General features: G+C 53.3%; 1 protein-coding gene across 3 annotated transcripts in view; it reads left to right on the top strand.

The window, feature by feature from the left end:
• USP24 (ubiquitin specific peptidase 24) overlaps positions 1 to 3,690 on the top strand; it is a 138,280-nt gene extending 134,590 nt beyond the window's left edge. For 2 of the 3 annotated variants that reach the window (XM_082688546.1, XM_082688545.1), the window contains exon 68: positions 908 to 3,690. In XM_082688546.1, the coding sequence (XP_082544672.1) occupies positions 908 to 970 (63 nt within the window). In that variant the 3' untranslated portion in view covers positions 971 to 3,690. The remainder of the gene's footprint in view (positions 1 to 907) is intronic. The other variant, XM_082688544.1, reaches the window with a different exon arrangement.
• The last annotated feature ends 23,917 nt before the right edge of the window (positions 3,691 to 27,607 follow it).

Below are 27,607 nucleotides of genomic sequence, written 5' to 3'. Positions count from 1 at the left end.
ACCCACCATGCCCAATACCTCCATCCACTCCCACTGGAGCAGGCCTCTACCCGTGTCCGTCATCAGTGGCACCCTGTGCCCTGGACACGCTGCAGTCCATTCATGGTCCTGCCAGGCTGACCATTTAAATCTCTCTGAGGCATCTGTTCCATTGTCTTAATAAGCACCTTGGTGTCCTGGGCTTTTGAGAAGCCCCTGCCTCGCTCTTGCTTCCCTCTGCTTCATCTGCTTAAACCTTCTATGGCTTTCCATTGCTGTCAGGGTAAAGGCCAGAATCTTCACGGTCTTGCGTGATGGGGCCCCTGGCCACCTCTGCCCCCTTCATTTTCTGACTTCTGGACACCAGTGGCTTTCTTGTAGTTTATCAAATGCCTTTTTTTCCTTCCACCTTGGGCCTCCCCATCCCCCCACCCCCACCCCGCATCTGTCTCCCACCCGCCTTTACCTGTCCTTTTGCAGAGAGTCCCTGTTCCTTCCCACCCCCACCACCAGCTAGATCAGTCCCAGGACATACGGCAGGCATTCAGAACTTTATTAGCATGTAAACCAAACACCACACAGCTAGTGACAGAGGCGGAATTCCGGAGTGACCCAGAGTCATCTCCAGCAGCCGCTCCATCATGACGGTTCCCCCGAGTTCTCACAAGCGCTGCAGCCCTGTTGCCTGGTAGCCCACTCACCTGAGGCAGGTCGCTGGGTGCCTTCGGTGACTGTGGGAGAACATGGAAATCAGAGTTTGCATAATCGGGAACTCTCAGGTATAAGGTCTTAGAGCTCTGTTTTATTACCCTTCAATAAGTCTTCTGTTGTTAAATGCACTCGTTTACCAAACACAGGTCAGCGGGCATGGAGAAGCTATTCTCTAACTTTACTGTGCATGAAGTGAACCTCCTTCTCTTTTTCAAAGGGTTCCGAGTCCCCCATGATGATTGGCGAGTTGAGAAGTGACCTTGACGACGTGGATCCCTAAAGGAACAAACACGCCCAGCGTACAGTAAGGAGTCACAGCTCGGTTCCCCGGTGCTCAGCGCTGTTCTGAAATCAGATTCTCACCCTTGAGCCCTTTAGAAGAGCCTGCAGCTTGGACTAGGGAGCCCGCCGTGATCCCAGAGGAGTGTGGGTTTTTAAAGAAGGCACTCTTGGCCCCTGGAGAAGGTTCAGGAGCTGTTTGGCCGTGGGAGAACTCCTTCCCCCCAGATCAGCGGCTCCGGGGCCCGGTTCACACGGGGATTCACGTTTCTGTGGAGATTTTAGGAAATAAAGCCGGTGGCAGACTTTTTTGTTATATGAACATACAAGAATGAATGGGGTAAAGCTGTTGCTTTCTCTATGATGCTACAAAAGAAATTCCTTTCGTTTTTATATTTAAAAAAAAAAAAAAAAGCAAGCTGCCTTTAGATATGTGGGGGCAAATTTTTAATCTTGCAGTAACATTGACTAGGAATATCCAATTTAAAATGATGTAAAGATAGGTGATAAAATTCCTTTTCGTTGTAAAATAGTAGTTAAAGAACTCCGTTTACACAGACCTTTGTATTTAATATGTCTCCCTATTTGTATAGAATTTCAGACGGGTCAAGATGAGAGCCCTGGGCACATAAAGTTGGATCTTGATGAAATGTTACCAGGATCAAAAATTTGGAATTTATTATGCTCTTTAACATACATTTCTGATATAATTGAGGTTGGAAAAGAGCAATAAAAAAAAAAAGTCCTCCAGAAATACAAGGTGCATTCTTCGACATCAGTCACTAAAGAAGTTACGGAATTTTCCCCCGAATTTGGAAAACAGCAAAATAAAAAGCACTTTAAATTATAATCTTACTGAGTTTGACTTCATAAAATCATCTTTTTAATGCTTGGAGACATATTGAATAAACTGTAGTCTTAAATCATGTGATCCGCAATCATTTGCTTTTGCTTAAAATATAATTACTAAAAACCCTTGGTACTGTTTGTATATGAGGTTAAATATTTGAGTTGAGAAACGCTGCTCTGTGAGTTGTAGTAATTTTAATGTGGAGAAGGAACTTGACACTTTGTTTCTCTTCAACATGACTAATGAACACCAAAAGAGACAAGATTTGTTTTCCCAGAAATAACCAGAAAGTAATTGAACAACTGTCCCATTTTGTTGGTATTTCCCAAGTATAGTCACCATCCACATACTTCAAATTAGATACCAGCTTCCCTTTCTCCAGAGGGGACAGGGGATATGCCAATGGATTTCATATATTTTGTACATTTTGTATTTTGAGTTTCTACACCCATTTTCCGCCCTATTTTGACTTTAGTTACGTGTTCTGCCTTGTTTCCAACTCCCTGTGATGGAATTAAGGAAGCTTAGGAAGTGCCAGGTTGCCCCTGTCGGTTAGATTTGCCAAGTTCAAGAGGCGTGGCCAGCCCCAAAGTGCCTTTTTGGTGGCTTCCGCATTGTGTGGACACGCGACAGGACAGACAGCTTTCACCACTGTGCACTCCAGCCCCAGCCCCTTCGCTGCTGAACGTGAGGTAAATGTGCAGCCAAACCACAGTTTGTCTGTGTGTCTACAGCCCCCGCAGCCTAGCAATGGTCTTTGTCAAGGACACCGTGCAGACGGGGCAGCGTTTAAGAGCAGAACTGAGCCCTCAGAGAATTGGTCAGAAGGAGTTGGCAAACTGTACATGGTTCTGCTGTTCTTGGAATTTCGAATGTGATGTTTTAAAATTGATTTTGAGTTCCTCAGTACTCCCATGTCCTCCTGTTTTCCCTAGCACCCCCCTGCCCAGTCTTCTTTCCACCCCCATCCTCACAGATTGTGTAGGACATGACCTTGAAATGCCAGTGATGATCTGTGTTGGGATATCATCGCTGGCAGCTGCACTCTCAGGAGCCCAAATTCAGGAGTGAAATTGCCACTTCTAGTCCCTTATTTCCTATGGAAACAACGCCTCCCACCACCCCCGGCACCTGCCGTCCTCACTGTAAGGCTCCATCAGGATCACCCGTCACTGCTGTGCATCATACGCTCTGGTTAAGTTTGATTGTGTTGTTGCTGCAATGACCATCACGTCCTCTTTGCCAGGAACCACTTGATTTCCAGCGGCTGCAGACTACAGCTAACCTGCTGATGACTTTTTTTTTAATGTACAATGAAGTGACAATTATGACAGGCTTACCTTGGAAGAGTTGTCATTTTTACTGCCAATTTTTTGGACGAAGATGTTTTTATAAATCTTTCAAAAATGGTCTGCACATCGAGTAAGAATTGCACAACTAACTCAATGCTGTATGTTCTCAAGACGCTCCCTTCACAAGGCCCACCGCAGGGTGCCACGTCTGCCCCTCGGAGGCATCTGGGAAGGAAAACAAACGAGCAGCCTAGCGGGTATCTTGCCCACGACTTCTCCTGGAGTACTCACACGGTCACTGGCAACTAGAAGAAACAGTAGGACCCAGAGCATCGTGTCCTCGGACTTCCCCGGTCTTGCCCCACCCTCCCTGCTAACATTGAGATGTGTGCAGTTACCTTTTGAGCTTGGAACAAGCAGACTGGAATTTTCCTCTGCTACCTCTTATGTACAAAATCTTGTTTATAAAATTTCAAAAGGAAGTAGATAAACTAGGGGAGAATCTTAATCCTAAATTTGGTTCATGAGTGGCAGAGTTCTTAGCTTCTAAGGGTATAAAATAAATTTTTCAAAAATCTAGAGATGGAGTCCAGCTGACCTTCTTCTCTACGGTGCGGGGAGGGGCGCCGTGGGCCTGGGCCTGGTGGGAAATGGCTCTGGGGTAGCTTTTGGAACTTGGCACTAATGACGGGAGTCAGGCCCCTCTTTAATAATCAGGGGTGTTGGGTTTTCTAAGCCTTTTGTCGTTCTTTGCTTTTGGGTAAAGATGCCAAGCCCAGGCTGCTGTCCTACAGACATCTCCCCATAGCTCTGAGGTCTCCCAAGGGATCCCCATGTGAATCACATCCCTGGTCAAGCCAGGCTTCCCATGGGCTCATAGGTCTCAGTCTTGCTCCTAATGTCTGGGGTGTGTTCACATGACTCCCATGTTCACTGCCTCAAACCTTCCTCTCCTGTGGCCCATACCCATACCTCTCCCACTCGCAGTGACCACCTGCTAACATAAGCAAAACCCAAGTAGCTCCCTTCTCTCAGCCCTGGAGCAGTCAGGGTATGGCTGTCTCATGAATGGGCACCTGATTCTTGGGGAAGGGAGGCCATGTCCAGCACCACGTAGCCAGCCAAGGTGCCTGTGGCATAGACACAGTTCTTCTCTGGCATTCAGGCTGTTAGCGTCGGGCAGTTCTTGAACTCTCTCCATGATGCTAAAATGTCAGAAAATATAATTTGGGAGGATTTTTGCTTTGCAGGCAGATTCCCTTATCATGGGAATGGGCTGCTTTGAAATAGGCCTTGCTTAAGAGAGCTGCACTGGCCAACTCTGAGAGGCCAGAGGTCCCGTGTTGAATGGGTAGTTACACGATGCAAACTGGACTGAGACTTCATAATTTCCAGTCATGAGAAGTGATTGTGGATAGAGTACTGACTCATTACAGAAGCACTGGGCATTTGTATAACCGTCTTACTCCATAAACTGACTCTGTGCCATGGGGAGAAGAGAATGAAAAAGACAAGGAGCCAGAGCTTGGCAGTGGACGTGGAGGAGAGCATCGAGAACGCCACAAGGGCACCGGTTACCAAGGGTGTGGGGCGGGGGGGCAACCACCTAGGGGCTCAGGGAAGACAGGTTTTATCCTAGAACAGATCGAAGTGCTCATCCAATACCTGATTTACTCAACCATTCCACAGATTTTTATCAAGTGCCTAGTACAAACAAGGTGTCATCCTAGACAGTCAAACTCAGGCCTAAGAGTCATGACCAAGTTGTTTTTATTTTAAAAAGCCACTGTATAGTTACAAAAGCAAAACAGAAGTCTAGAAAAGCTTCTTGCTATTAAAAAGGCAGTAGAGAAAGCGGTTTGCGAACAGACCAAATAGATAAATGCTTGGTTTTGTTTGCCTGGGTGGGGGTGTAGGGAGCTCAAGGAGGGAGGGAGAGTTGTCCTCCCCCTCCAGCTCTCAGAGCCCCCCAGCCCACCCCCCAATCATGGAGAACTGCCAGCACCATTCACCCAGTGCCCGTCCCGGCTCACAGTGCTGCCTCAGGCCTGTGTGCCCCTTCTGGGCCCCAGAAGTTCACCTACAAAGACGGGGTTCCCCCTCGCATGCTGTAACAAGAGACTTGGTTTTACAGGCAAATCTGGATTATGTATGGGCCCCACCTCTCTTCCTGGCCCTGCAGGCTTAGCAGGTCTCCCTTTCAGGTTCCCAGTAGCTTCCTCCCCCAAAGCGTGGGTGGTGGTGTGTCCTGTGCAGGGTAGTTGTGAGGGCTGGGTGAGAAGGGGTGCAGGCTCCACAGCCCCCACTGCAAGCCACAAAGCTGGCCCTGGGGGCTGCTTCCCGCCAGCCACACTGGGCGCACAGCCAGGCCTGCACCTGAGCACGAAGAGGGCTGCTGGAAGAAGCACAGGCCAGCCCCTCAAGCACCTGGGATGGTCTCCCACCTCCAGCTGGATCTCTTGCTGTCGCCAGTGGCTCCGGAGTGGATATGAGAGCTCAGAATTTTGTCAACAAAAGCTCTCTTCCCTGTGAGCCCTAACAGCAAGGCTGGGAGAGCCCATGAGTCCAACCACACTGATGGAGATCCTTCCACAGGAGCGGGGACTTGAACGCAGGTCTCCTGGCCGCCGCCCAGGGGTTCATTCTGGCCTCACTGTCCTCATCTATCCAATGGGTAGAATAGACCCTGCCTTTGTCCCAGGGCTACTCTGAAACCCTGTGGGAATGTGGGTGGAGAAGCACCTTGGCTGTCTGGAACCACCAGCCAGACCTGGGCAAGCATATCGCCTCTGTCAGTGCCTAGTAGCTGGCACCCCCACAGTATGGAAAACATCTTCCTTGATCAAGGGGCAGGAGGTGATGACCCATCTGCCCATTTCACACTCACTTCCCCTTCCGGCCCTTAAGTGTCCGCCCACAGGAGGATGACTGCCTCCTTCGGGGAGCCCTCGGGATCATTCTGCCCAGGAGCTGAACACAGCTTGCCCCATGCATGTCAGTGGGGGAATGTCGGATGCCTCCCATTCAGCACAGGTTTGGGGACAGAGTGACCCAGGCTGAGTGGTCACGTTCTCCCAGGGAAAGAGCCCATAATCCCTCCACCCCAAAGGCCAAAATAAACCTGTCTACACCAGGTCTAGACACCCCATTCCCTGAGCACACACCCCCACCCTGACCCAGGACTCAGAACCCTGCGGGGCTCCCAGCTCACTCAGGCAAAATCCAAAGTCCCGACTGTGGCCCTCAGGCCCCACCTCACCTGGTCCTGTGCCCTCTCTAGTCCTCCAGCTTCAATGGGTTCCCCCTCCCACGGGCCTCCCATCTGCTCCTGGTGCCCTCCAGTCATGCTCCCACCACGTCAGGGTCTTTACCTTGGCTGTTCCCGCTGCCACAACACTGTTCCTTCCCTGTGATGCCCTCCACCTTCTCAGTGAGGCCTCTCCTGAGCACCCTCCGTCCAACATTCCCTTCCCTGCTTTATTTTTCTCCACTGTATCTTTTAAGTACTCCCTATGACGTTTTGGTTTACTGTTCTTCTCCCCCACGAAAATGGACACTCCAGGGAAGAAGTTGGGTTAGTGCCAGGGACAATGCAGGTACCCCCCAGCCCTCACTCAATGCGTGCCCAGCCTATGGACCTGAGACAGTCCTTGCCCTCCAGAAATGCGTCATCCAGACCATACTCTGTGCTTTTAAAAACCTTTTCTGAGCACACATAAGAGCAGACTGCCCAGGGCTTCCTTTTAAGAGGCTCCCTGTGGTTTTTGAAAAGGAGAGGAGGGAGCGGCCATTGGAGTTGCATCTGCACTGAGGTTTCCTGGGGGCACTCCTGCCCTCTCTCAGCTAGCCCTCCCTGACCTTGCCGGCCACATTGGCTGCTCCTCCACCCCCAGCCCACAGCTCGTTTGTCCTCCCCCTTGGGTCCCATCAGGTCCTCTCTGGCCCTAAAATGCAGTGGGGCTCCTGGCCCTGAGTAAACCCCAGCAGCTCCGTTCCACAGATTCAGCAAGGAAAACACAAGTCCTGCCTCGTTCTCAGTGATAGCTACTCACTGGACAGCAAACCTCACTCATCTGGACAAAAGCAAAAACTGGCCCAGCCACACCCAAACACACACACACACACACACACACACACACACACTGTCCCCACAGATGCAAAAGCTCCAGGTAGCATCCTCCCTATAAACCTCTGCCCAGATATTTGAGAGCCACCCAGAAAAGCTGCAGGGGGTAGACCCACGCCAGCCCTTGGGACACTGGGTACCCATCCTGCAGGCTCCTCCTGCCCCCACAGGCCCCGCCCGTCACCTTCTCCATGGGCCCCAGGATTCTGTGCCTCCTGGCTGTGTCCCACGTGGGGCGGCAAGAATCGAGGACGCAGGCCTCCTCGAGGCCCACACACTGGTGGGGCTGCCTGGAGGGCCGAGGTCCTCTGCCTCCCTGTGGGAGCCTGGGGCAGAGGAGAGCAGCTTAGACCCTTGGAGACTGGGGGACCCTCTGTCTCTCCTTGCCACCCTCAGACTCCATCACTTTAGGGGCTGAGGCCAGAGCTGTAAAATCCAGAAACAAGTCAATGTACAAGCTACACTGACTTGAGTGACACAGCTCCTGGGTTCTCAGCGCTGCCGCCGGCCTGCTGTGTGACCATGGGAAAGTCATTCAACCTCTCTGAGCTTTAGTTTCTGAGGGCAAGCACTGCCTCCTCTCCGTCCGGAGATGGACCAGGACAAGGAGCTCCCCCAGGCTCTGACCCAAGCAGAAGTTCGGGGGGAAGCTTGATGCCTCTCCGGGGCACCTGGGGCTTCCCCTCACGGCCCCAGCTACAAGGCCTTGGAAGGTGGTACTCAGCTATGCCAAGCCTCAGTTTTCCCATCTGTAGAATGTAGAGTGACCACGCCTTCTCACAGGATGGCCTGAGGATGAAATAAGGACTCGACAAAAGTGCAGCCCCGCCCAGTGCCCCAGGGCGTGTTGGGGTCACCTTCACTAGAAGCCCGCGTGTCCTCACTGCGGGGGCCCTGGGGAAGTCATTCAGAAAGTGCAGGGCCCTTAACTTTCCGAGTGTGTTTCACAGGGAGCAAGGTTCTGTGGCTGGCAGGATTTTAACCTGGCACGTGCCCCTGAGCTCATCTGCTTGGTGTTCCTGAGGCAGAGAGTGACCAGCACACTACGGACTTTCCACCAAGCCTGGACCCCTACGAGGAGCATGGCCAGCGGCCCATGGGACCTGTTCCCGCCTCTCCTCTGGACAAGGGTCCCCATCACCTGACTGGGCTCCTCTTTCCCCTGCAATTCCATCCTGCACACTCCACCAGCCCACTCTTCCTGGAGCCGGCTCCTAGCTCAACACTGCCCCTTGTCACACTCCTCCTAAACTTCAGTGGCTCCCCAGCATCTACGTGCTTGAGAGTCAACTGAGCCCACCATGTGCCATCTCCCCAGCTTCTCCCCAGGACACACAGTGCTCCACCCAGGCAGGACAGCTCAGCCTCCTCCCAACTGGAGAGGCCCTATCCCTGGATCCCCTGTGAGGATCCCCCACAACCCCCATGACTTCCTGCTACCTGCCCCGGGTATGTTTTCCACACAATGGAGCCCGCTCATACTTACCCACATCAGAGCATGGACTTCAGAGCAAAGAATGATAATAATGGTAGCTAGCGTTGGTACAGTCCTCACTAAGTGCTTAGCACCCATCATCCCCATTTCACGGGTGAAGAACCTGAGGTACAGAGAGGTGAGGTAACTTGCTGTTGCCCGGCAGAGCCCAGGTGAACCCAAGGTCAGCTCCACTTTCAGCTCCTGCCCCAAGTCCCTCCCTGAACGGCCTCCCATGTTGTGTGTGGGGAGCTTCCCATCTCATGGCAGCCCACGAGGCAGGTCCTCCTGGGAGGAGGGCAGAGGCTGAGAGCTGAAGCCACATGCCCAGGGCCATGGGATGAAGCGGGAGACCTGGCCTTCACACTGGGCAGTCAGGCCTTGGCGTTGGGCCAGCCCGGTGGAGGCAGTGGAGCCAGGAGCCCGGGACGCCTCCTAGCCCTGAGAACATGGCCTCCCAGGTAGCACTGGGCATGGGTCTCCATTCCAGCCCCAGCTGGAAGCAGGGGGAGGCAGGGAAGAGGCTAAGCCTGTAATGGTGTTGACCACGGGGAGAGGAGAAGGAGGGCCCAAGGTCACGGGTTGGGTGATTCAGGAGGGAGAGGGACCAGGGCACAGGGGTGTGGCTATGTGGTAGTGGAGGGTAGTGCTGAGGACAGTGCTGTTCATAGACTAGGATGGTGGAAGTTCGAGGGCCTCCTCACCCAGGCTCCTGTGTTGGGGTGTCTGACGACATCCTCCAAAGCCAGGCTGTTCAACCTCCAGGAGAACACCACACGAAGCCCACAGTGTTCATGCCTGCCCACCTTCCCCTCCATTCTGGGGGGTAGTGGCGTCCACACCTGCCCCGGGACCTGAGGCTAGAGAGTGAGGCAGGTGTCTTCCCAGAAGGCCACAGGCAGGGGCCCAGGCCCTGCCAGCCACTGGCGGGCTATGCTGAGAGGCCAGACACACCCACCCACCGAGGGCAGCGATACCATCCCCTTCCTGTGGGCCAGGCCAGCTGGCTTTCCCAAAGAAACTCCAGTTTGAGAGGCAGCTAACGGCTTGCACAGCAACTCGTCTCTGCGTGCTTCAGGCTTCCCGTGGGCTCCTTAACCTGCCAACGCCTCTGTGAATTCCTGTACTTAGTGTCTGCCTAAATATGTCACCTTCTCGCTTAGTTCTTAAGTGACTGTTCCTATTTTTATCTCCAGCCTCCAGACAGTGGCTGAGGGTCTTGAACCCAGACCAGTACAATGGCCTTTCTCATCCCAGCAACGTCCTTCTCAACGTCCTTCTAGAAGGTGAGAGGTTCAGGGAACAAGGAAGGGGGGCTTAGAGCTGAGTACTGGGGGTGGGTAGCCAGACTGAAGAAAGGAGATTTAAGAAAAGGCACAGGCAGCCCTAAGGGCCACGCCCCTTCGCCCACCCTGGCACACTCAGCAGGGGCTGGGGCTGGGGCTGGGGCAGAAGCCGCTGCCCAGGTATCCATTAGCCCATTAGCGGTAGAATTTCCCCTCTGCTCCAGGAGCTGCAGTGTGGAGCAAAGAGGAAGTCACCAGGAGGTCACTGCAGACAGCAATCTGCCCTGGCTCCCACAGGAGGTCACAGAACTCCTTTCCTCTCACAACCCCTATGGAGGGACTGTCGCCCTTTAAAGAGAAGGAAATAGAAGCCCAGAGGCTGCGGAGCACCACACAGCCTGTGAGGGTTGGAGCCGGGATTCAACCCCAGTTCTGACTCCAAGGCCCCAAGGCCTGGGAAGATTGTAATGGAGAGAACCAGCCGGCCCTCAGCAGGGAGCTCCCATAGCCCTGGGGCCAGGTGCCGGCATTGGCCTTCGGGAAACTCGCCAGGCCCACCCTGGGCGACCGCGGCGAGCGCTGTGGGCGTGGGCCTCAGCTTCCCGGTTCCCAGTACTTGGCCCGCCCTGCCACCCGGGAGCACCAGCAGCCCTTCCCAAGGACCCCCTAACGGGCTTCAGAACAATTCCGCCCCTTCCCCTTTAGTTTTTGTTCTTTCCTTCGGCTGAAAAGATAGAAAACTAGAAAGTTCTGTGGCATGAAGAAATCGCCCCCCCCACCCCCGCCCCTGGGAGCCGCCGTCTCTCCCTCTCCCCCCGGACCACAGCGGTGCGTCTCTCTCCAAGCCCCCAACCCCAGTCGCACCGCCCACCGCCGCGACCCGGAGTTCCCGAGCCGGGTCAGAATGCAAGCTACAGCTCGGCGACCTCCTCCGTGAGCGGTGCGGTTGTCAGCGCTCTCCGGCAGGCTGCTCCTTCACCCGCCGGAGCCACGATGCTGTGGCACGGCTGAGACCCGACGCCGGCAGCGCTCGGCTCGCCCCAACTCGCGCCTCCACCCCCCACCGTCGCGCACCTCCGGGCTCACAGTGCACCGAGCGCGGGCCAAGAGCCGCCGGCTGGGTTCCCCCCGCCCCTGCGGTCCCCCGGGATCCGCGCCCAGGGACGGCGAGCAGAAGGCGCTCGGCAACTTGAGCTCCAGGCCCTCCCTTAGGCAGGGAAACTGAGGCCACAGAGAGGACGACAACCGCACGGGTCCCCGCTGGGGGTTCGCGCCCGTCTCCCACTCGGGCACGCGCACCTAGGCGCGGCATGTGGAAGGAAGCGGTGGCCGCGCGCTGGGCAGCGTGGCTGTGTGCTCCGCTCGCGTCGAGGAGGTGTTCGTCCTCCGCGCGCGCGCCCGCGGGGCTCGGAGCCGCAGCAGCAGCAGCCGTAGCTGCCGGCGCCCATCGCCGGGAGAGGAGAGGTTTGCGCCCAGGCGGGGACACCCGGGGTGGCGCGCGGTCCAGCCCGCCCTGTGCCTTGCGGTGGAGAGCACCGTCCGCCAGCGGGACTCGGGTCTCGCGTGGGGGCTGCGCGACACGGCAGCGCGTCCCCGGCCCGGGCTGTCTCGCTGCCAGGCTCTCTCGCTGCCAGGCTCTCTCGCTGCCAGGCTCTCTGCTCTGCTCCTGGCTGCGGCCCTGAGCAGATCCGAGCGGAGCGCAACTCCGCGGCCTGGCGGAGACTCTGATTGGGTGCGGGATGCCCGGCGAGAGAGCCAGCCGCCCGAGCCCCATGGGACCCGCCCCACCTGTGGAGGATCAGGTTTCCGCCTTGTTCTCCCCATACAGCGTCAGACAACGCTCAGAGGAGGGGGCGCCTGGGTGGCTCGGTCCTTAAGTGTCTGTCTTCAGCTCAGGTCATGAGCCCATGGTCCTGGGGTCGAGCCCCACGTCGGGCTCCCTGCTCAGCGGGAAGCCTGCTTTCTCCCTCTTCCACTCCCCCTGCTTATGTTCCCTCTCTCCCTATGTCTCTGTCAAATAAAGTCTTTAAAAAAAAAAAAAAGAAAGAAAAAAAGATTACGCTCAGAGGAAGCCAACAACACCCCCAAATCCTAACTGGGCTGGAAGGCAACCTGCACCTTTGGGGATCCCCCACCCTGAGCCCCGCCAGCGGTGCAATGGGGCACCAAGTCCGGTGGAGACCACCTAGTCAGTATTTCTGGGTGTCCCTTGTCACTAGCCAGCCACGCTGCTTGCTTCCTCCCCAAATGACGTTAAACTACCCCATCCTGGCCCTCCTCCTTATAGCCTGCCACTGGGTACTCCTCCCTGCCTTCCCCCATCATTCTGTCTGCAGTGCCTCAGCCTGGCATCCTGGAATCTCAGCTCCTACACTGCTCTGGCCTCCGTGTCTTACACACCCCTGCATGCACATGGACCCTTCAAAGGATGTGTTAAGACTCTGTGTTTTCTGCCACTTCCAGTCGGCGACAAGAGAAGAATTAGGCACAAACAAGTCAGAAACAAGAGATTGGGAGCAGGGGACAACAGTCGACAAGACTGCTGCCACGAGCAACTCCACAGTCTCACTTTTATTAGATAGAAACAATAGCCAACAGAAGGACCGATGAAGGTCAAACGTTAGTCACAGGTCACCAGCAAGAAGGAGGATAAAGTTTATTGTTAACCAAACACATTCAAAGGACTCGTCTAAAAAACAATGGGCACTTCTGGGAAGAGAAAGGAGCGATAACGGAAAAGGGAAGCAGGCCGTATTTCATTACACCCTGAGCTGACCCGTCATCCACGGGTGCTTGGCTTCCCTGAAGCAGGCGGCGTTCCGCCCTGGGCGGGCCAGGCACTCCCGGCTGTCCGGCTTCTGTGAAGGGGCGGCGTTCTGCCCTGAGCAAGCCGGGCCTCCCCAGCTGCCCAGCTTCACGATCGTATATTGTCCTTCTCCCCAAAGACCTGTTGCCAGTATATGTATTTCTTAAGGCCATATCTAAGTGTGCTTGGCAACTAGTAAAATCCTCCAGGGGTTATAGTTTAAGTAACAAATTGTTCCAAGGGGCAGTAGCAGTTTTCATCTGCAGGTACGTCATACACGTACTTTCAAGAATTTTACTGTAGGCACAAGCCCAGTGTTCCAAATGGTTCCTCTTGCAGATTCCTCTTAGACACCATGTCTAAGAACGCAATGGAACGTGCATCTGGCAAATACCGAAGGAGGCAGAAGGACCTGCAGGTCAAGAACAGCTCTGGGCCTCACGCCTTATGTGCAGCATCCCTCTGGGGACTCATCAGGGAAGAAACAAAGCCAGTGAAATGACTTGCTCTGAGCCTGGGTCTCTGAGTTTGCCGCCAAACACCTCACTCTGGAGGGTGAATTGAACAAACACTCTGCAGCCAGGGGCATGATGCTGACCTCTGCAGGGTCAGAGCCTCGTCCACTCTGCTCTCTCATGGAATATCCCACCATCTGTGGCACAGAGTGGGAGCTCCCCTCTCTGCAGGCTGCCTGCCCCTCCGCAAAGGGAATTGTATTTGAATTGTGCTTCTGGCCACTTCCTGGTCAGGACCCCCTCCTGTAGGGAGAATCGCCCTTGGGAGGTGGGAGCAAGCTTGCCCCTATGCTCCTTAGAGCACCAGGCTTCTCGCCTACCAGGGGTTCTTAAGGTGAACCCAGAGGATGGTCAAGCATGTGCACCCAGGGATGCAATGTCCCCAGGCTGACAAAGTGGGGGTACTGTCAAGTTGTTCAGGGAGGATGTTTGGATGGAGGTGGGGGAGCAAGGAAGCCCCACAGGCACCTGGGGCTTTGTGACAGGTGGAACCAGAGGGGTGGCCACTTCTCATCCCACACCCTGCACTGCAATCCATGAAGGGCCAGCCCAGCTGGGCCTCCTGTCATTCGGCAGGGTTTTAGTCCCTCAGTGGTTACTTCCACCCTGCAGACATACACAAGTCACCTGAAGGAGCTGTGTCATCTCATCTTGCCCTGGCCAGCTGCTAACCAGTCTGCCCTCACTGAGTTGTGGGAATCAGGATCAGACAGAAGCTCCCGTCTGGGTTCTTCCTTCCACCCTGAGTGCTGTCTGAGGCAACGCCCATCCTTTCCTCTTCCTTCTTTTCTCTTTCAGGGGAAAGGGGACCATCCATTTATTTTTTTTAAGAGTTTATTTATTTGACAGACAGAGATCACAAGTAGGCAGAGAGGTAGTGGGTTGGGGGAGGCAGGCTCCCTGCCGAGCAGAGAGCCCAATGCGTGGCTTGATCCCAGAACCCTGGGATTATGACCTGAGCTGAAGGCAGAGGTTTAACCCACTGAGCCACCCAGGTGCCCCGGGACCATCCCTTTAGCATTCTTAAATCTGCCACTCTAACAACACCTTCCCCCACTTTTGGGGTCCCTTGACTTCTGCCCACAGCCTGAAGGAGCAGACAGAACTCACTGTTTACGCTCTCCATCCCCTCCAACCTCAGAAACTTGGAGTCTGCTAGTGCGTGAGTGGTAAGTTAGGCAGTTTAACAGCACCAGCATTTTGAACCTGCATACTTTTGGGGAGTGAGGAGAGGGAGTATCCTTTCTGTGTGTTCAATTTAAAGTTTGTTGACCTGAAAATGTTATTTTAACTGTGAGTAGTTTAGAAGGATATACAGTGAAAACTTCATCTCTCTCAGTCCTGACCCCCCCACCCCACCTTCCCAGGGCTAATCACTGTTACCCATTGTAGTGGGTCACAGAGTGTCCCCTCCCACAAAGATATGTCCAATCCTAACCCCTGGTACGTGTGACTGTGACCTGATTTGGAAATAAGGTGTCTGCAAGGTAATGAAGCTAAAGATCTTGTGGTGAGAGCATCCCGGGTACAGGATGCGCCCTAAATCCAAAGACTTGTGTCATGAGAGAAAGGAGAGGGACATTTGAGACACAGAGGAGCACAGGGAAGGAAGCCATGTGCAGAGGGAGGCAGAGCTGGGAAGGATGCTGCCCTCTACCCAGCAAGGTCGGGAGCCACCAGAAGCAAGAGCGGGGGCTGGGGGTCCTCCCCTAGAGGCTGCAGAGGGAGCCTGACCCAGCCCACACCGGAGTTTGGACCCCTGGCCTCCAGAACTGTGAGACAATATGTATTGGTCATTCTAAGCCCCCATATTTACAGTAATTTGTTACAGAGGGTTTGGAAGACTAATACCCCCATTTATTATCTCTGCCTGGATATTCCATTTTTATAAAAAAAATTTAAAATGGATTTTCAAACATTTATTTCCTGATTTTTTTTAACTTTATAAAAATATTGGTGGGGCAGGGAGGGGGCATCTTAAGCTTTTTAGATCCCAGGAGCTCCAGCATCTTACTCCAGCCTTAACCTTGGGTTTAAGACCTCCCAGGGGCACCTCTACCTGCTTCATTGTTTTCTCAGCTGCAGATTATTCTTCTCCAATCTCTCATGGTGCGTGTGTAGGTTTTCTGTCATTTACTATTACAAACAAAGCGGCAGCGCCGTTCCTCACCCGTGCCTCTTGGCAGGATAGGCTCGATTTTGCCTTGGGCGTGCTCAACCCGCAAATCCCAGGACTTTCACACTGATAAAGGCTTCTTTCTCTGTCACAGCGCCTGTCTGCCACAGGCTTTGCTCCCCATGTTGCTGGCACACCCCAGAACCAGACCAAAGACCAGGCATCATGGAGAGTGTTGCTAGAGCCCGAGGCAGAAGGAAAGGCATAGTGGAATATTGGGCATGGCTCCCACTCAGAAGGGACCCCCACTTGCCCCTTCCGCTCACTTTCATCCTCCCAAGCAAGTCCTGTGGTCACACCTTGGTTCTGGGGTGGGGACAGGCCCGCATGCAGGTGCACAGAAAGAGGAAATCGGGAATATACTTAAGTTCTGCTTGCAGCTGCCCCTCCCAGCCACATGCACATCAACACAGTGGTCAAACATTCTGATCTGTCAGGGTCATAAAAACTCTCCACACATGTTAGTCTTCGAACCGTGTCCTTGTGCCTTTTGTTTGTCTTTTCCATTTGGCTTTTCTATTTGGTCTTTTGTTTAATGATTTATAATCACTTTTCCTATGGAGTAGCAAGATTAGCCCGTCATCTGTCAGACATGTTGCAGATCTGTTTCTCCCACTTGTTGATCGACTTTAGACTTTATGGTATTTTATTCCATAAAATAAGCTGTCACCACCATTGCAGCCGTTCACCGGAAGCTTGAGATGCCAAGTCGGCAGCAGATGTGTGATCTGAGTGCAGGGAGGCACGGGGCTGGGAGTCCCCAGCGTACTGACGATGTTCAGAGCCACCGCATGGCAGATGTCAGCAAGGCAGAACGTCCAGGAAGAGAAAGGGGCCAAAAGCAGCCCACAGGTCCTGCAGGTGAAGACCAGAAAATTGATTCGGCAGATCCCATTACGGCGTCCGGTGATTAGATCTAGCAACGCAGAGATTTAGGAACACAGAATGGCCTGATGAAGAGGGTTCTAGAAGGAATGCAGGAAAAGGAACTAAGATGGCCAGCAAGGATAAACAGCTTTTTAAAGGAACTGTCCTATAAGGGGAGCAGGAAAATGGCCTACGACTGAAGGGAGTAGGAGGCCAAGAAAGGGTATTTTTCCTAGATGGAAGCTACTAGAACATGCTCATGATACCTATGAAGGACAAGCTGGCAATGCAGGCACGGGAGATTTTCGGTGGGAGGTGAGAAGGGGTGTTTTCTGGTGCACAGGCAGAGGGTTTGTCCTTAAGGCAGGGCCCAGACACTATTCTCGTAACAGATGAGCGGGTTGAGGTGGGGGGCTCGGTTGCAGGTAGCCAGGTCAATATGGGGCAGAAGCTGGAGGTTCTTCTTGCATCTGGATTTTCACTGAAGAAGGGAGTGAGGCATCCACTGAAAAGAAGGCTGGGGAGGACGTTTGAGGGGAAAGAAGGCATGGTGTAGTCATCATGGGGCAAGCCATCATCTCCCAGGGGTTAGGGGCATGTACCCCGGGGCTGGTCCATCAATCTCTCTGTGCTTCTGTTTCCTCAGCTGTAAAAAAAATATATATACATAAAATAAAATAAGTGGAGACTACTGAAGGGCTAGAAATGTAGTTTTGTGGGACAACCTCACAGACACCTCCCCCCGCCGGCCACCAGAGGTCTGGGGGTGGTAATGAAGTGAAGCCACAAAGCATGCCTGTGTCCTTCTTGCTGTGTTTGGCCGCCTGGGAGCCGGAGCAGGGTTGGCGGGCAGCTGGGTGTAAGCAGGGCCAGGCTTTTGCCCACTGAGTACAACACAGAGCAGGGCGAGTGTGTGGTGTGGGGGAGCAAGGGTGGATAGAAGGCTGACCTGGGAAGTTTCAGCCAGGGAGACAGGTGAGGAGGTGGTAGGGGGCCAGAGGGGACAAGTGGGCAGCATCAGCAGATGGTAGGTGCGGGAGGTGTCGAACAAAGTGGGAGTTGGGAGTGAGCTAGAAAAAGGGGAAGCGGTGACCAGGAAGTGGGGTGTCTGCAGGGCACCTGGTGGCTCAGTCGGTTAAGTCTCTGTCTTCAGCTCAGGTTATGACCCCAGGGTCCTGAGATTGAGTCCCTCTGCTGCTCCCACGGCTTGTTCTCTCTCTCTCTTTCTCTCTTTCAAATAAAATAAATAAAATCCTTAAAAAAAAAAAAAAAGTGGGGCATCCAACACTGAGGTTCTGGAGGAGACGCAACAGCAGGTAGAAACAAAGTTCTTGACCTTGCACAACAGATGGCATGTGGCAAGGTCTTGCAGGGGAGGAGCTCGAAGTCCAGAACCCCCAGAGGGTTACCTGTGTTGCCTGCTGGAATCGTCCCGGCAGGAGAGGGTGACCATGAGCTAGTAAGCCTTCAGTACACAGGGCTTTCATCTGGTGACAGGAGCTTCAGGGCTGACATTTATGTAGAACAGATGAGCCGCACGCTGGAAGAGGCTGTGAAGAGGAAGGAGGGTCCCACCAGACTTCAGGCTGTGGGAGAGGAAAGGGAGGGAGTAGTGGCCTTTGGGGCAAAGGGGACTCTAAGTAAAGCAAGAAGGGGAAGGAACGTCCGGACAGACATTCGAGGGAAAGAAGGTTGGTGTTAAAGGACAGGATTTTGAGGGCAGGCACAGGGATGGGTTTCAGGATGGCAGGAAGGAAGGCCTTAGGGAGGGAAGGAATGGGCTCAGGGAACAAGGCTCCTCAGGAGCAGTGGCTGTGCCCAGCTGGGCCAGCAGGGGGCGCCCAGTGCACGGCATGAAGAACCAAGGCCTATGGCGCAGGCCAGGCCAGAGGACTACTGCTGGTAGCTGGCTTCAGCTCCTGAGACAAGCCTTTGGCAAGCCCCCATCTTTGGCAAGCCCACAGGGAGGCAGCTTAAGAGCATAGCCCTTAGTGATGAAAAGCAGGAAGAGACAGTCACACAAGGAAGAAGCAGGTGAGGTGCCATGGGAGCTCCGTAAATGGACACTGGATCCAGGCATGCTTCCTGGAGGAGCCAGTTCTGGGTTTATGGTCCAGCTGTAATGAGGTGTCAGGGAGCAGTGCATGGCCCAGCTGGGGATACTGGGACAGGAGGCTGGTTTTCAGTGTCTCTTGAGGACCCCTTCCTGTGTGGGAGGAAGCCGGTGGAAGGGGCTATCCTGGGAGATTCTGAACGGAAGAGGTTCCTGACCATAGTGCCAGCCTCAGTGCTGCTTTCACCCATTCCCAAAGCCCCTGCTCAGGAGCCACACCAGACCCATCATACTCCACGAGCCTCCACACATTCCTCTCTTTCCAGGGGTGTCCCTTAGCTGCCAGGTCATGGGGAACACAGAGGCCAGGGACACGCACTGCACCCACCACCTCTCTGCACACCAGCTCTCTCCCTGCAGTCTTAAAGAGAGATGTCCAGCGGGTCGAGGGGCCCCAGGCTTTCCCCCAGCCTCCTCCAGGAACCATTCTCTGGCATTCTCTGTCTCAACCTCCTGCACACCAAGGCTTGCTGCCCCATTTCCTGCCGGCCTCCATGCACACTCAGATCTCTTCCATGGGAGAAATAAATAAGCACAAACAGAACAGAACAAAAGGCCCCAATCTCACCACACATGTCCTAGGCACTGCACTAGATGTGGGGTCACACCAGCGCACCAGAGAGACAAACTTCTGTGCTTATGCACCCCTCACTCTTGCTGAAGGTAATAAACAAAGAGGTCAAGTGTGCAGTTTTGCAGGTGGTGATAAGAGCTCAGGAGAAAATTGGGAAGGGAAGGGGAACTGTATCTGCAGGGAAGGGGTGGAAGAGCTGCACCTACAAATAGGGGAGGGTCCAAGAGGGCGCAGCCCCTGCCACGGACCCCAGTGCTCCCGCCACACCTCTGCCCCATCCTCACCCCTGCACACAGCTCTGTCCTCGTTCCCCAGTCTGGCTGTGTCTCCTCAAGAGGGGCTCAGGGACCACCTGTATCAGAACTGTGGGGTGGGGTCAAGGAACCAGGCTGTGGGAAGTGCAGATTCCTCTGACTGACCTGAAATCTCCAATGCCTGGGCCAGGAATCTGCATTTCAAAAGCCCCTGAGGCCTTCCAAAGTGTGGGAACTGCAGGTTTGCTCCCTGAAAATGTAGCAGGGGGCTTGCAGGCATCCGGGTTGCTCAATGCCATCCCATAGCCACCAGGCCAGACCGTAGCTCCGCACATGCTGTTCCCTCTTGAGTGCCCTTCCCAGTCTCTAAGCAGAGATGAGCGAAGGGCTAGAGGGCGTGGGTTTCTTCACTGATAACTCTTTTTTTTTTTTTTAAAGATTTTATTTATTTATTTGACAGACAGATCGCAAGTCGGCAGAGAGGCAGAGAGAGAGAGGAGGAAGCAGGCTTCCCGCTGAGCAGAGAGCAGGATGCGGGCTCCATCCCAGGACTCTGGAATCATGATCTGAGCCAAAAGCAGAGGCTTTAACCCACTGAGCCACCCAGGCACCCCTTCACTGATAACTCTTCTTTTTTTTTCTTTTTTTTAAGATTTTATTTATTTATTTATTTAATAGACAGAGATCACAAGTAGGGAGAGAGGCAGGCAGAGAGAAAAGGGAAAGCAGACTCCCCGCCGAGCAGAGAGCCCAATGTGGGGCTCCATCCCAGGACCCAGAGATCATGACCTGAGCTGAAGGCGGAGGCTTAACCCACTGAGCCACCCAGGTGCCCCTGATAACTCTTAACATCCCTTTCAAGACCTGCCTCAGAGTTGCGTCCTTCAGGCAGTACTCCCAGAACAGACAGGCTTGGGAGGCAGATGGAACAAGACCCCAGGCTGGGATCCAGAATATGGTTCTAATCCCAGCTCTATCACTAAACCCGTGTTATGACTGAGCAAGTCACTGCTCCTCTCCAAGCCTCAGTGTACTCATTAGGAAAATGGTGACAGTAATTCCATTCTGTCCAAGGAGATGTGAGGCCAAATGAGATGACAGATTTGCAAATGCTTGATGTCCTCAAAGCACAAGCAAAAAGGAAGGGTTCATCACAGAGGACTCACATGGAAGGTAGGGGGTGAATGGTTGGCGGGCAGCCCCAGCCCTCCATACAAATACCCACTGTTATCAGTTTGCACCCAAAAGACCCCAAATGCTTGCACCCAGTCTGCATCAAGTGCCCTGAGGTCTAGGGTACAAGGAAAGAATCCCCAGCAGCCCCAGAGGCCCAGGCAGGTTGGGGTGGGGACTGGGAAGAATGTGCTATGGGCAGCTCCCAACCACTGGCCCTCACCCCCAGGCCAAAATATTTCCATCACCTCCTGGTCAGGGCGTTAATGATGCGGGAAGGGCAGCCATCTGGGCCTGGGTGGTCAGAAGCTCTGAAGTTCACACAGCAGGAACCACCTTGACCCTGCCCACCCTCACCAGGCTGTGCATTTCAGGGGTGAGGAAGCAGGCTGGGAAGATCCCACAGGGAATAAGGGATGGGATGGTCTTCACGCAGGAAGATCAAAGGTGGGAAGAGGATGGTGGGGTGGACGGGGATCCTGGTGTGTTGATTGGGAAAATGGAGGCCCAGGTAGATGGTCTGAGCATTATCCCCAAGAAGGCGAAGGAAGCGGAGAGGAGGAAGAGGCAGGAAGGGAGAGAGAGTGGAGAATGGGAGTCACTGGGGACACGAGACGTTCTAGACTGTTGTACCCCATTCTAAAGGAGAAAAGTGGACAGCGTCAAAGCTAACATCCAGAGTCACCCAGGAGCCCACGCGGGCACAAGCCATCCTGACATTCCAGCCTCCCCCACCACCACCCCAGAAAGAAAACCCTTGCTGTCCTTAAGTGACCCCTCCCTCCCCCAAAGTGCGTCTTGCACCCTGCTCTCCTTCCCTCCGTCTTTGGCGGTACTACCTCCCCGCCTGGGGCTGACGATGGCACGAGGGGACCTGCGTGCAAGCATGAGAACAGCCCCATTTGTTAGGACAGCCCATGTCTCCACGCAGCACAGCGGTGACCCGGGAGACCGTTGCCAAGTAGAGAAACAACAGAGGTCCCTTGGTGTATGTTTCCTTTTCATTCTCTGCTGGCATGTTCTCCGTCTTCTGCTTCTCCCAAGGGTCACTTTCACAGAGATCATCCGGGTGTGTTTCGGGAAGGCAGCAGTGTCACTCGGTGTGCCTCTGTGTTTATAGCCAACACAGGTGCTGCCTGTCAGCCCCAGCTGCAGGCCACACAGCTGCCCTTTCTTCCTGGGGCTGTGGCCACAGACCCCAGCTCTGCCCTTCCTACTACTCACCCCATACTCTGCCCGGCCCTGGCTAAGAACCTGCTGGGCAGACCCACCAGGGGAGAAGGCCTGGGGGCCAAATCACAGAGTGAGGAGGGACGTGTCCTGTGGGAGCCAGGGGACATGCCTAGGTGGGGAACACGGGGACTCGGGGTCTGGCCTCGAAGCCCGGAGGGAGAGGTGGGGCCTTCGGGGGTGCTGGAAGGGCAGTCTGGGGGTTGGGGAGGGCAGCAGGGTGAGTTCCAGCCCCTCACAGACACACTAGGGACCTTGCTCGCTTTTCTTCTCTTTCTAGAGCCTCAGGTTTTCATGTTTCCCCCGGACCATGTTGTCTGCCCTGCCTCCCTCCCTCATAAGGTTGGAAGAACACAGTGCTTCAGATGGGACCTTTGTAGGTCAAGTTCAGGGCCCTCACTCCGTGCTGGAATCCGTTTTCCAGCATGCCCACAGGCGGTCATTGGCTTCCCTCAAATTCTCTGATCAGAAGGGAGTGACCTACTTCCTGGAAGCCCCATATTTTATTTTTTTAAAATAGAACTAGCATCACTGTTTGCTTTCTGAATGTAAAGATATTACTTCCTGATCATTATTTACATGTTCAATATAAATATTTCGTAAAGAAGAATCCAGTCACCCACAGATAATCTCTTCAATTTTTTTCTGTTCATGGCTACACATAAATATACATGGGATTGTATTCTATATGTTTTGGGAGTGAGTTCAACTGCAAATACAGTGGCTTGAACAAATATCACATAAATTATCTCACCAGAAGACCAGTGGTGGCTGATTTTGTTTCACTAGTTCATATGTCCAAGATCACTGATTCTCTTGGCATTTCCCTCATGGTGATAAGATAGCTGCAGCAGTGCCAGCTACTACATCTGTACTCAAGACCAGCAAAGCTAGTCATTTCTATGTTTTCATCAGGAAAGCAAACATTTGTTCAGAAGGGACACCAACTAATTTCATTTCAGGTCTCATTAGCCAGACCAGCAGTAGAGAATAGGATTTTCATGACTAGTTTTGGATCAATCATAATTCATTGCCTGAGAATGGGCCAGAGATTCTTCCAAACAAAATCAAGGAGGGAGGGGAATAGACATTGTTTGTTGCATTCTACTTTATAATTTCTCTTTCTCTTAATTTTATATCATGAACACCTTTCTACATCAATAAACATAACCTCAGGCGCATGCGGGGAAAGTGGAGCGTTTATAAAAGAAAAGAAAGGAGAGTGGAGGTTGCTGGGGGCTCGGGGAGTTCGTGTTTGATGGGTGCAGAGTTTCAGCTGGAGATGATGATAGTGAAGGCGGAGATGGGTGGTGGGTGTGGTCACACAACAGTCCGAATGTGCTTTGCGGCACTAATTGGACACTCAAAAGGTAAGATAACAAGTTCGACATTGTGTGTCTTTTACGGCAATAAAAAAAAGACCATCATTGATTTGCCAGCTATTTATGGAGGGCCTGTTGTGTTGCAAGAACTGAGGCACTGAGGACACAATAAGGAACGTAATAGATATTGTCCTTTCCTTCAGGGAATTTAGGGTCTAATGAGGAAGGCAGCAAGTCGCCAAAAAGATTCGCAATGAGTGTGAAAGGGCAAGACCCCGTGATCTCCCAGGCAGAGGTGTGCGGCGCTGGGAGGGCAGGTGAAAGGGATTTGATTCCATCAGAAGGGTCACTGCGGCCGCACCCGAGGCTGTGGCTAAATGATTAGCTCTGGCTAATCATTTAGGCAACGTCCTGTTGCTGGGTGTTGAGATTCTTGCCACATTATAAATGAGGCCACAGTGAACCCCCTTTCCACAAGCCCATCTTGGCCTACTTGGTTCGTTCCTTAGCATATGTTCCTGCACGTGGCCTTGCAGAGTGAGGGGACAGCCCCATGAGCAGCCATGTGCCACACACCCCCGCCCTCCGCAAATCTGTGTCCTTTCCATCCCTGCCAGCAGTGTAAGAAAAGAGCCCTGTCCCTCCACATTCTGCCAACAGCACCTGTTGTCATTCTCTTTATGCAATGTGGCCAATGTTGTGGGCAAAATATGGTTTCTGGTTGTTGTAATTTGCATTCCTTGGATCATTCCTGAGACTGACCTTGTTTTTTTCATTTTTTTCTTTTATGGGGTCCCAGATCTTTCCTGTGGGTGAACTTCTTCCCTTTTCTTGTGTGGTTCTTCACTCTCCTTGTTAAGAATGATAACCTCTTGGGCGCCTGGGTGGCTCAGTGGGTTAAGCCGCTGCCTTCGGCTCAGGTCATGATCTCAGGGTCCTGGGATCGAGTCCCGCATCGGGCTCTCTGCTCAGCAGGGAGCCTGCTTCCCTTCCTCTCTCTCTACTGCCTCTCCGTCTACTTGTGATTTCTCTCTGTCAAATAAATAAATAAATAAAATCTTTAAAAAAAAAAAAAAAAAAAAGAATGATAACCTCTGTCTATCAGACATGACTGCCCACTCTTTGGGTGGCTCCGAGTGTTACAAGTCCTTCTTCTATGGACACTACAGTGTGTCCCTGTCAGTCCCACCGGCCAGGGCTTTTTCATGTGCTCCAGGACATCTACCGCAGCGCACCTGGTCAGGTCTTGCCTACCCATCCCTGCCCTCGGCAGCCTTCCACACCTACCCTGAGTTCCACTCACACCTTCCCCTGGGTCAGTCCTACAGCATGGTGGGGTGACTCGGGGCTCCCAGCCCTCCTTCAAGCTGGTCTCCCTCCCCTTTCTTCCCTAGTGAATGCTTCAGGATAGAGCTTGGTTCGAGTCACTTCTCTGAGAAGCTCTTGCTGACTCCGCAGGCAGGGCCAGACCCCAATTATGCTTCCCTCTGCCCAGCAGTGACCACACTGATTTGTCACTGTTCATTCTGCAATAATCCTATGGGATTGCCACCCCACCCCCAGACAGGCATGGTCAGATGCATCTCTCTATCTCTAATGCCTAGAACATGGATGGTATCAGCAGGTGCTTGATGAGCATCCGTAGCCAGAATAAATGGAGGAAGGAAGAATGACATCTCCCCTCCCCTTCTCTTCCCCCAGGCTGGATGATCAAGCATCCCAAGCCTGCTATCACCCACCTACCCACCACCCCAGCTCTGCACTTGTCGGGTTCAACATGGGGGATGGGCAGGTGGCCAGGAACATTCACCCTGTGAAAAATCACCTGGGGGGACCTGTTATCTGACTCGGGCACTTTCTGGGTTTTTCTGGCATTCCCCTGCCCTCCCCCAAAGTGATCTCTGGACTGGGCACCGCCTGGCCAGAGTTCTGGTGTCTTGCACGGAAGACCCAGCCTCCACCACAGGAGGATGTTCTGTGCGATGGGGCTGGCGCTCAGCATTGAGGAATCTGGAACACTGCCTCCCCCAAGCTTCAGTATTGACTGTCACCCAGTACTACCACCCTAGGAGGAAAAAAAAAAGCCTTTCACGGGCCAAGTTGGAAACTGAATTCCTGCCATAGGCCACATACCCGCCTTCTTGCCACCAGTATGTTCCCCTCCTTTCTCTTTTGCATCTCTTAACCAGAATATACTCTCAACATTTCTTTCTTCATGTCAATCCTCTGCTCAAGAACCATCCATGGATCCCATTTGCTCATCGGATCAAATATGAGCCCCACACTAGAAATTTAAGGAGCCCCATGACCAAGTTCTAGCCTCCCTCTCTGACTTCATCCAGCATCCCTTCAGCCTGCTACTCCCCACTGCGTTCTAGGAACCTCTTCCTCCTTCTCTCCCGTGGGGCTTTGCTTACACCATGCCCTCTGCCTGAGATACCTTTGTCCCTTCATTCTCTTGTTTAAATTGTGGCTTGCAACCCCCGCCTTCTCTGGGTCCCCTTCCAATTGTTCCAGTTCTTAGTAACCCATTTAAACACAAAAGACTAAGTTCTTGTGTACTTTAGAATCATTTGGCTTGTTTATTCAAAAGTCAGACCAGCCCAGATCTCTCTGGAGGTGGTTCAAGGACACTGGACTTTTTAAACTTCCCAGGAAAGTCTGATGCTGCAAGCCCCACCTGGTCCAGTGACCTACACTGGGGAAATGCTGATGATATAGGGGTGGGTGAGCAACCCCAAGTTCACATGGGCTACTGATGTCCACGGCTCATACACATTCCCCTCATCTCTGTGAGCAGTGCCAATAATGAAGACCTCCATTTACTGAGGGCTCACCAGGCACGAGACACACTGAGCACTTTGCAGGCAACTTCTCACCTACTCTTGGCCAAAGTCACAGAGCTTGCCAGAGGGGAAACCCAGCCTCGAACTCAGACTGATGATGCCCAAGCCAGTGCTCCTCTTCCTGGACCAGAGAGCCTTCAGAGTGGGCCCCTGGTTCAATCTGGGTATATTTCATTTTGTTGCAACAACTCTCCTGCCCTTTGCTAAGTTCTGGGAATAGAACTACGGCAAGGAAGAGGCCCCTTTCTTCAAAGAACCTCCCAGTCCAGGTGGGGAGACTGACACACACATAGCTAGTCACATAAGGAGGGCTGGGATAAGAACAGGGCACCCCATATGGGAAGGACGCCAAGGAGAGGGTGGGGTGGGGATGGGTTCTGTCCTGGGAGGGGAGAGAGGACTAGCTCCAGCCTCGAGAGTAGTTGGAATTTGTGCCAGACCTTGAGGGATGACAGAGAAGGGGACGGAAGGCATCAGGCATAGGTAAGTGCCTAAACACAGGCAGCATGGTGGGAAAGATCAGGTTGGCTGCTGCCCTGGGAAGGGGCAAACAAATCAGCCATTAAGGGCAGTCGGGGCAGATCACGAAAGGTCTCAAACAGGAGGCTGAGGAATCTGTCCTTATGCTGTGGGCAATAGGGAGTCATGGAAGGTATGGGAGCAGGGGCAAGTCTGCCCACAGCACTAGCACCGGGAAAGACACAAGCAGTTAAGTGCTCAATGGAACTTCACTGCCTGATGTATTGCTGTGTGTCTTTCTCCCGTCCTCAGCAGGGATGGAATGACCAGGACCTACTGGATAATGCGCACCAGGAATGGAAGTGTTCCATAGCTCTACCTCCTCTCCTCCATTCAGCCCTTCTCTGGGAGGATGGGCACATTCGCCCACTTCTCTGAGCCCATTTCCTCATCTGTAAAGTGGGGACAACACACCAACCTTGCAGGTTTTGAGGCTGACATGAGATCAGGCGATCAGAGTCCGCGTGATACGCGCAGACCAGACGGCATAGGGCGGAAAGAGCACAGGCTTAGGGGACTTACATGTGAATCCTAGCTCTGCCCTAGGGGATGCCATTCTCTCAGGGCTGGTGGGAGAATCCAGTTCAGAGAGGTAATATACACACAGTCCCTGACACTCAGCAGGTGCCCAGAGCGCTGTCTGCTGCCTGTCTTGGCTAGCACAGTCCTGTTCTTCCTCCTCACTCCAGGAACACCACCACTCTAGCCAGAACACTGCTCCTTCCTCCCGTTCCTGCTCCTGCTCGGTCCCTCTACAGCAGGGGGTTCTTTGCAGTGGGAGCCTTAGCTCCCTGCTGCTCGCTGTCAGTTTAGTTGCCCCCCAACAGCTGGCACACCATAGATGTCTGTGTCCTTTGCAAAGAGTTTTTCCCTGCATTATCTTACTGGGGAATTCATTCACCTACTGCCAATTTGTAAGCAGGACAGAGTTGATCCTCTTTGCACAGAGGAGGAATCGGAGACCCAGAGAGGAAAAGGAAGGACATGTTGATGTTGTTCCAGCACCTGCTATGTGCCAGGGGCGTAACATTCATCAGTTCTCCAAAACATCCTCCCATTGTGCACATGTGGACACTGAGGCTCAGAGAGACTTTGGACTGTGTGTCCAAAGTCACAAAGTAAGGAACTGCCAGAGGCTGAGTGCAAGCCCAGGTCTTTCTGACTCCAAAGTCTGGGATTTGGAACAAACATGTAGAGCGTAGGGTTGACAGATCT

This window comes from Mustela nivalis, assembly GCF_964662115.1.
Source record: "Mustela nivalis genome assembly, chromosome: 10".
NCBI lineage: Eukaryota > Metazoa > Chordata > Mammalia > Carnivora > Mustelidae > Mustela > Mustela nivalis.
Note: the sequence above shows the minus strand (reverse complement) of the source record. Positions and strands in the feature narration are given on the sequence as shown.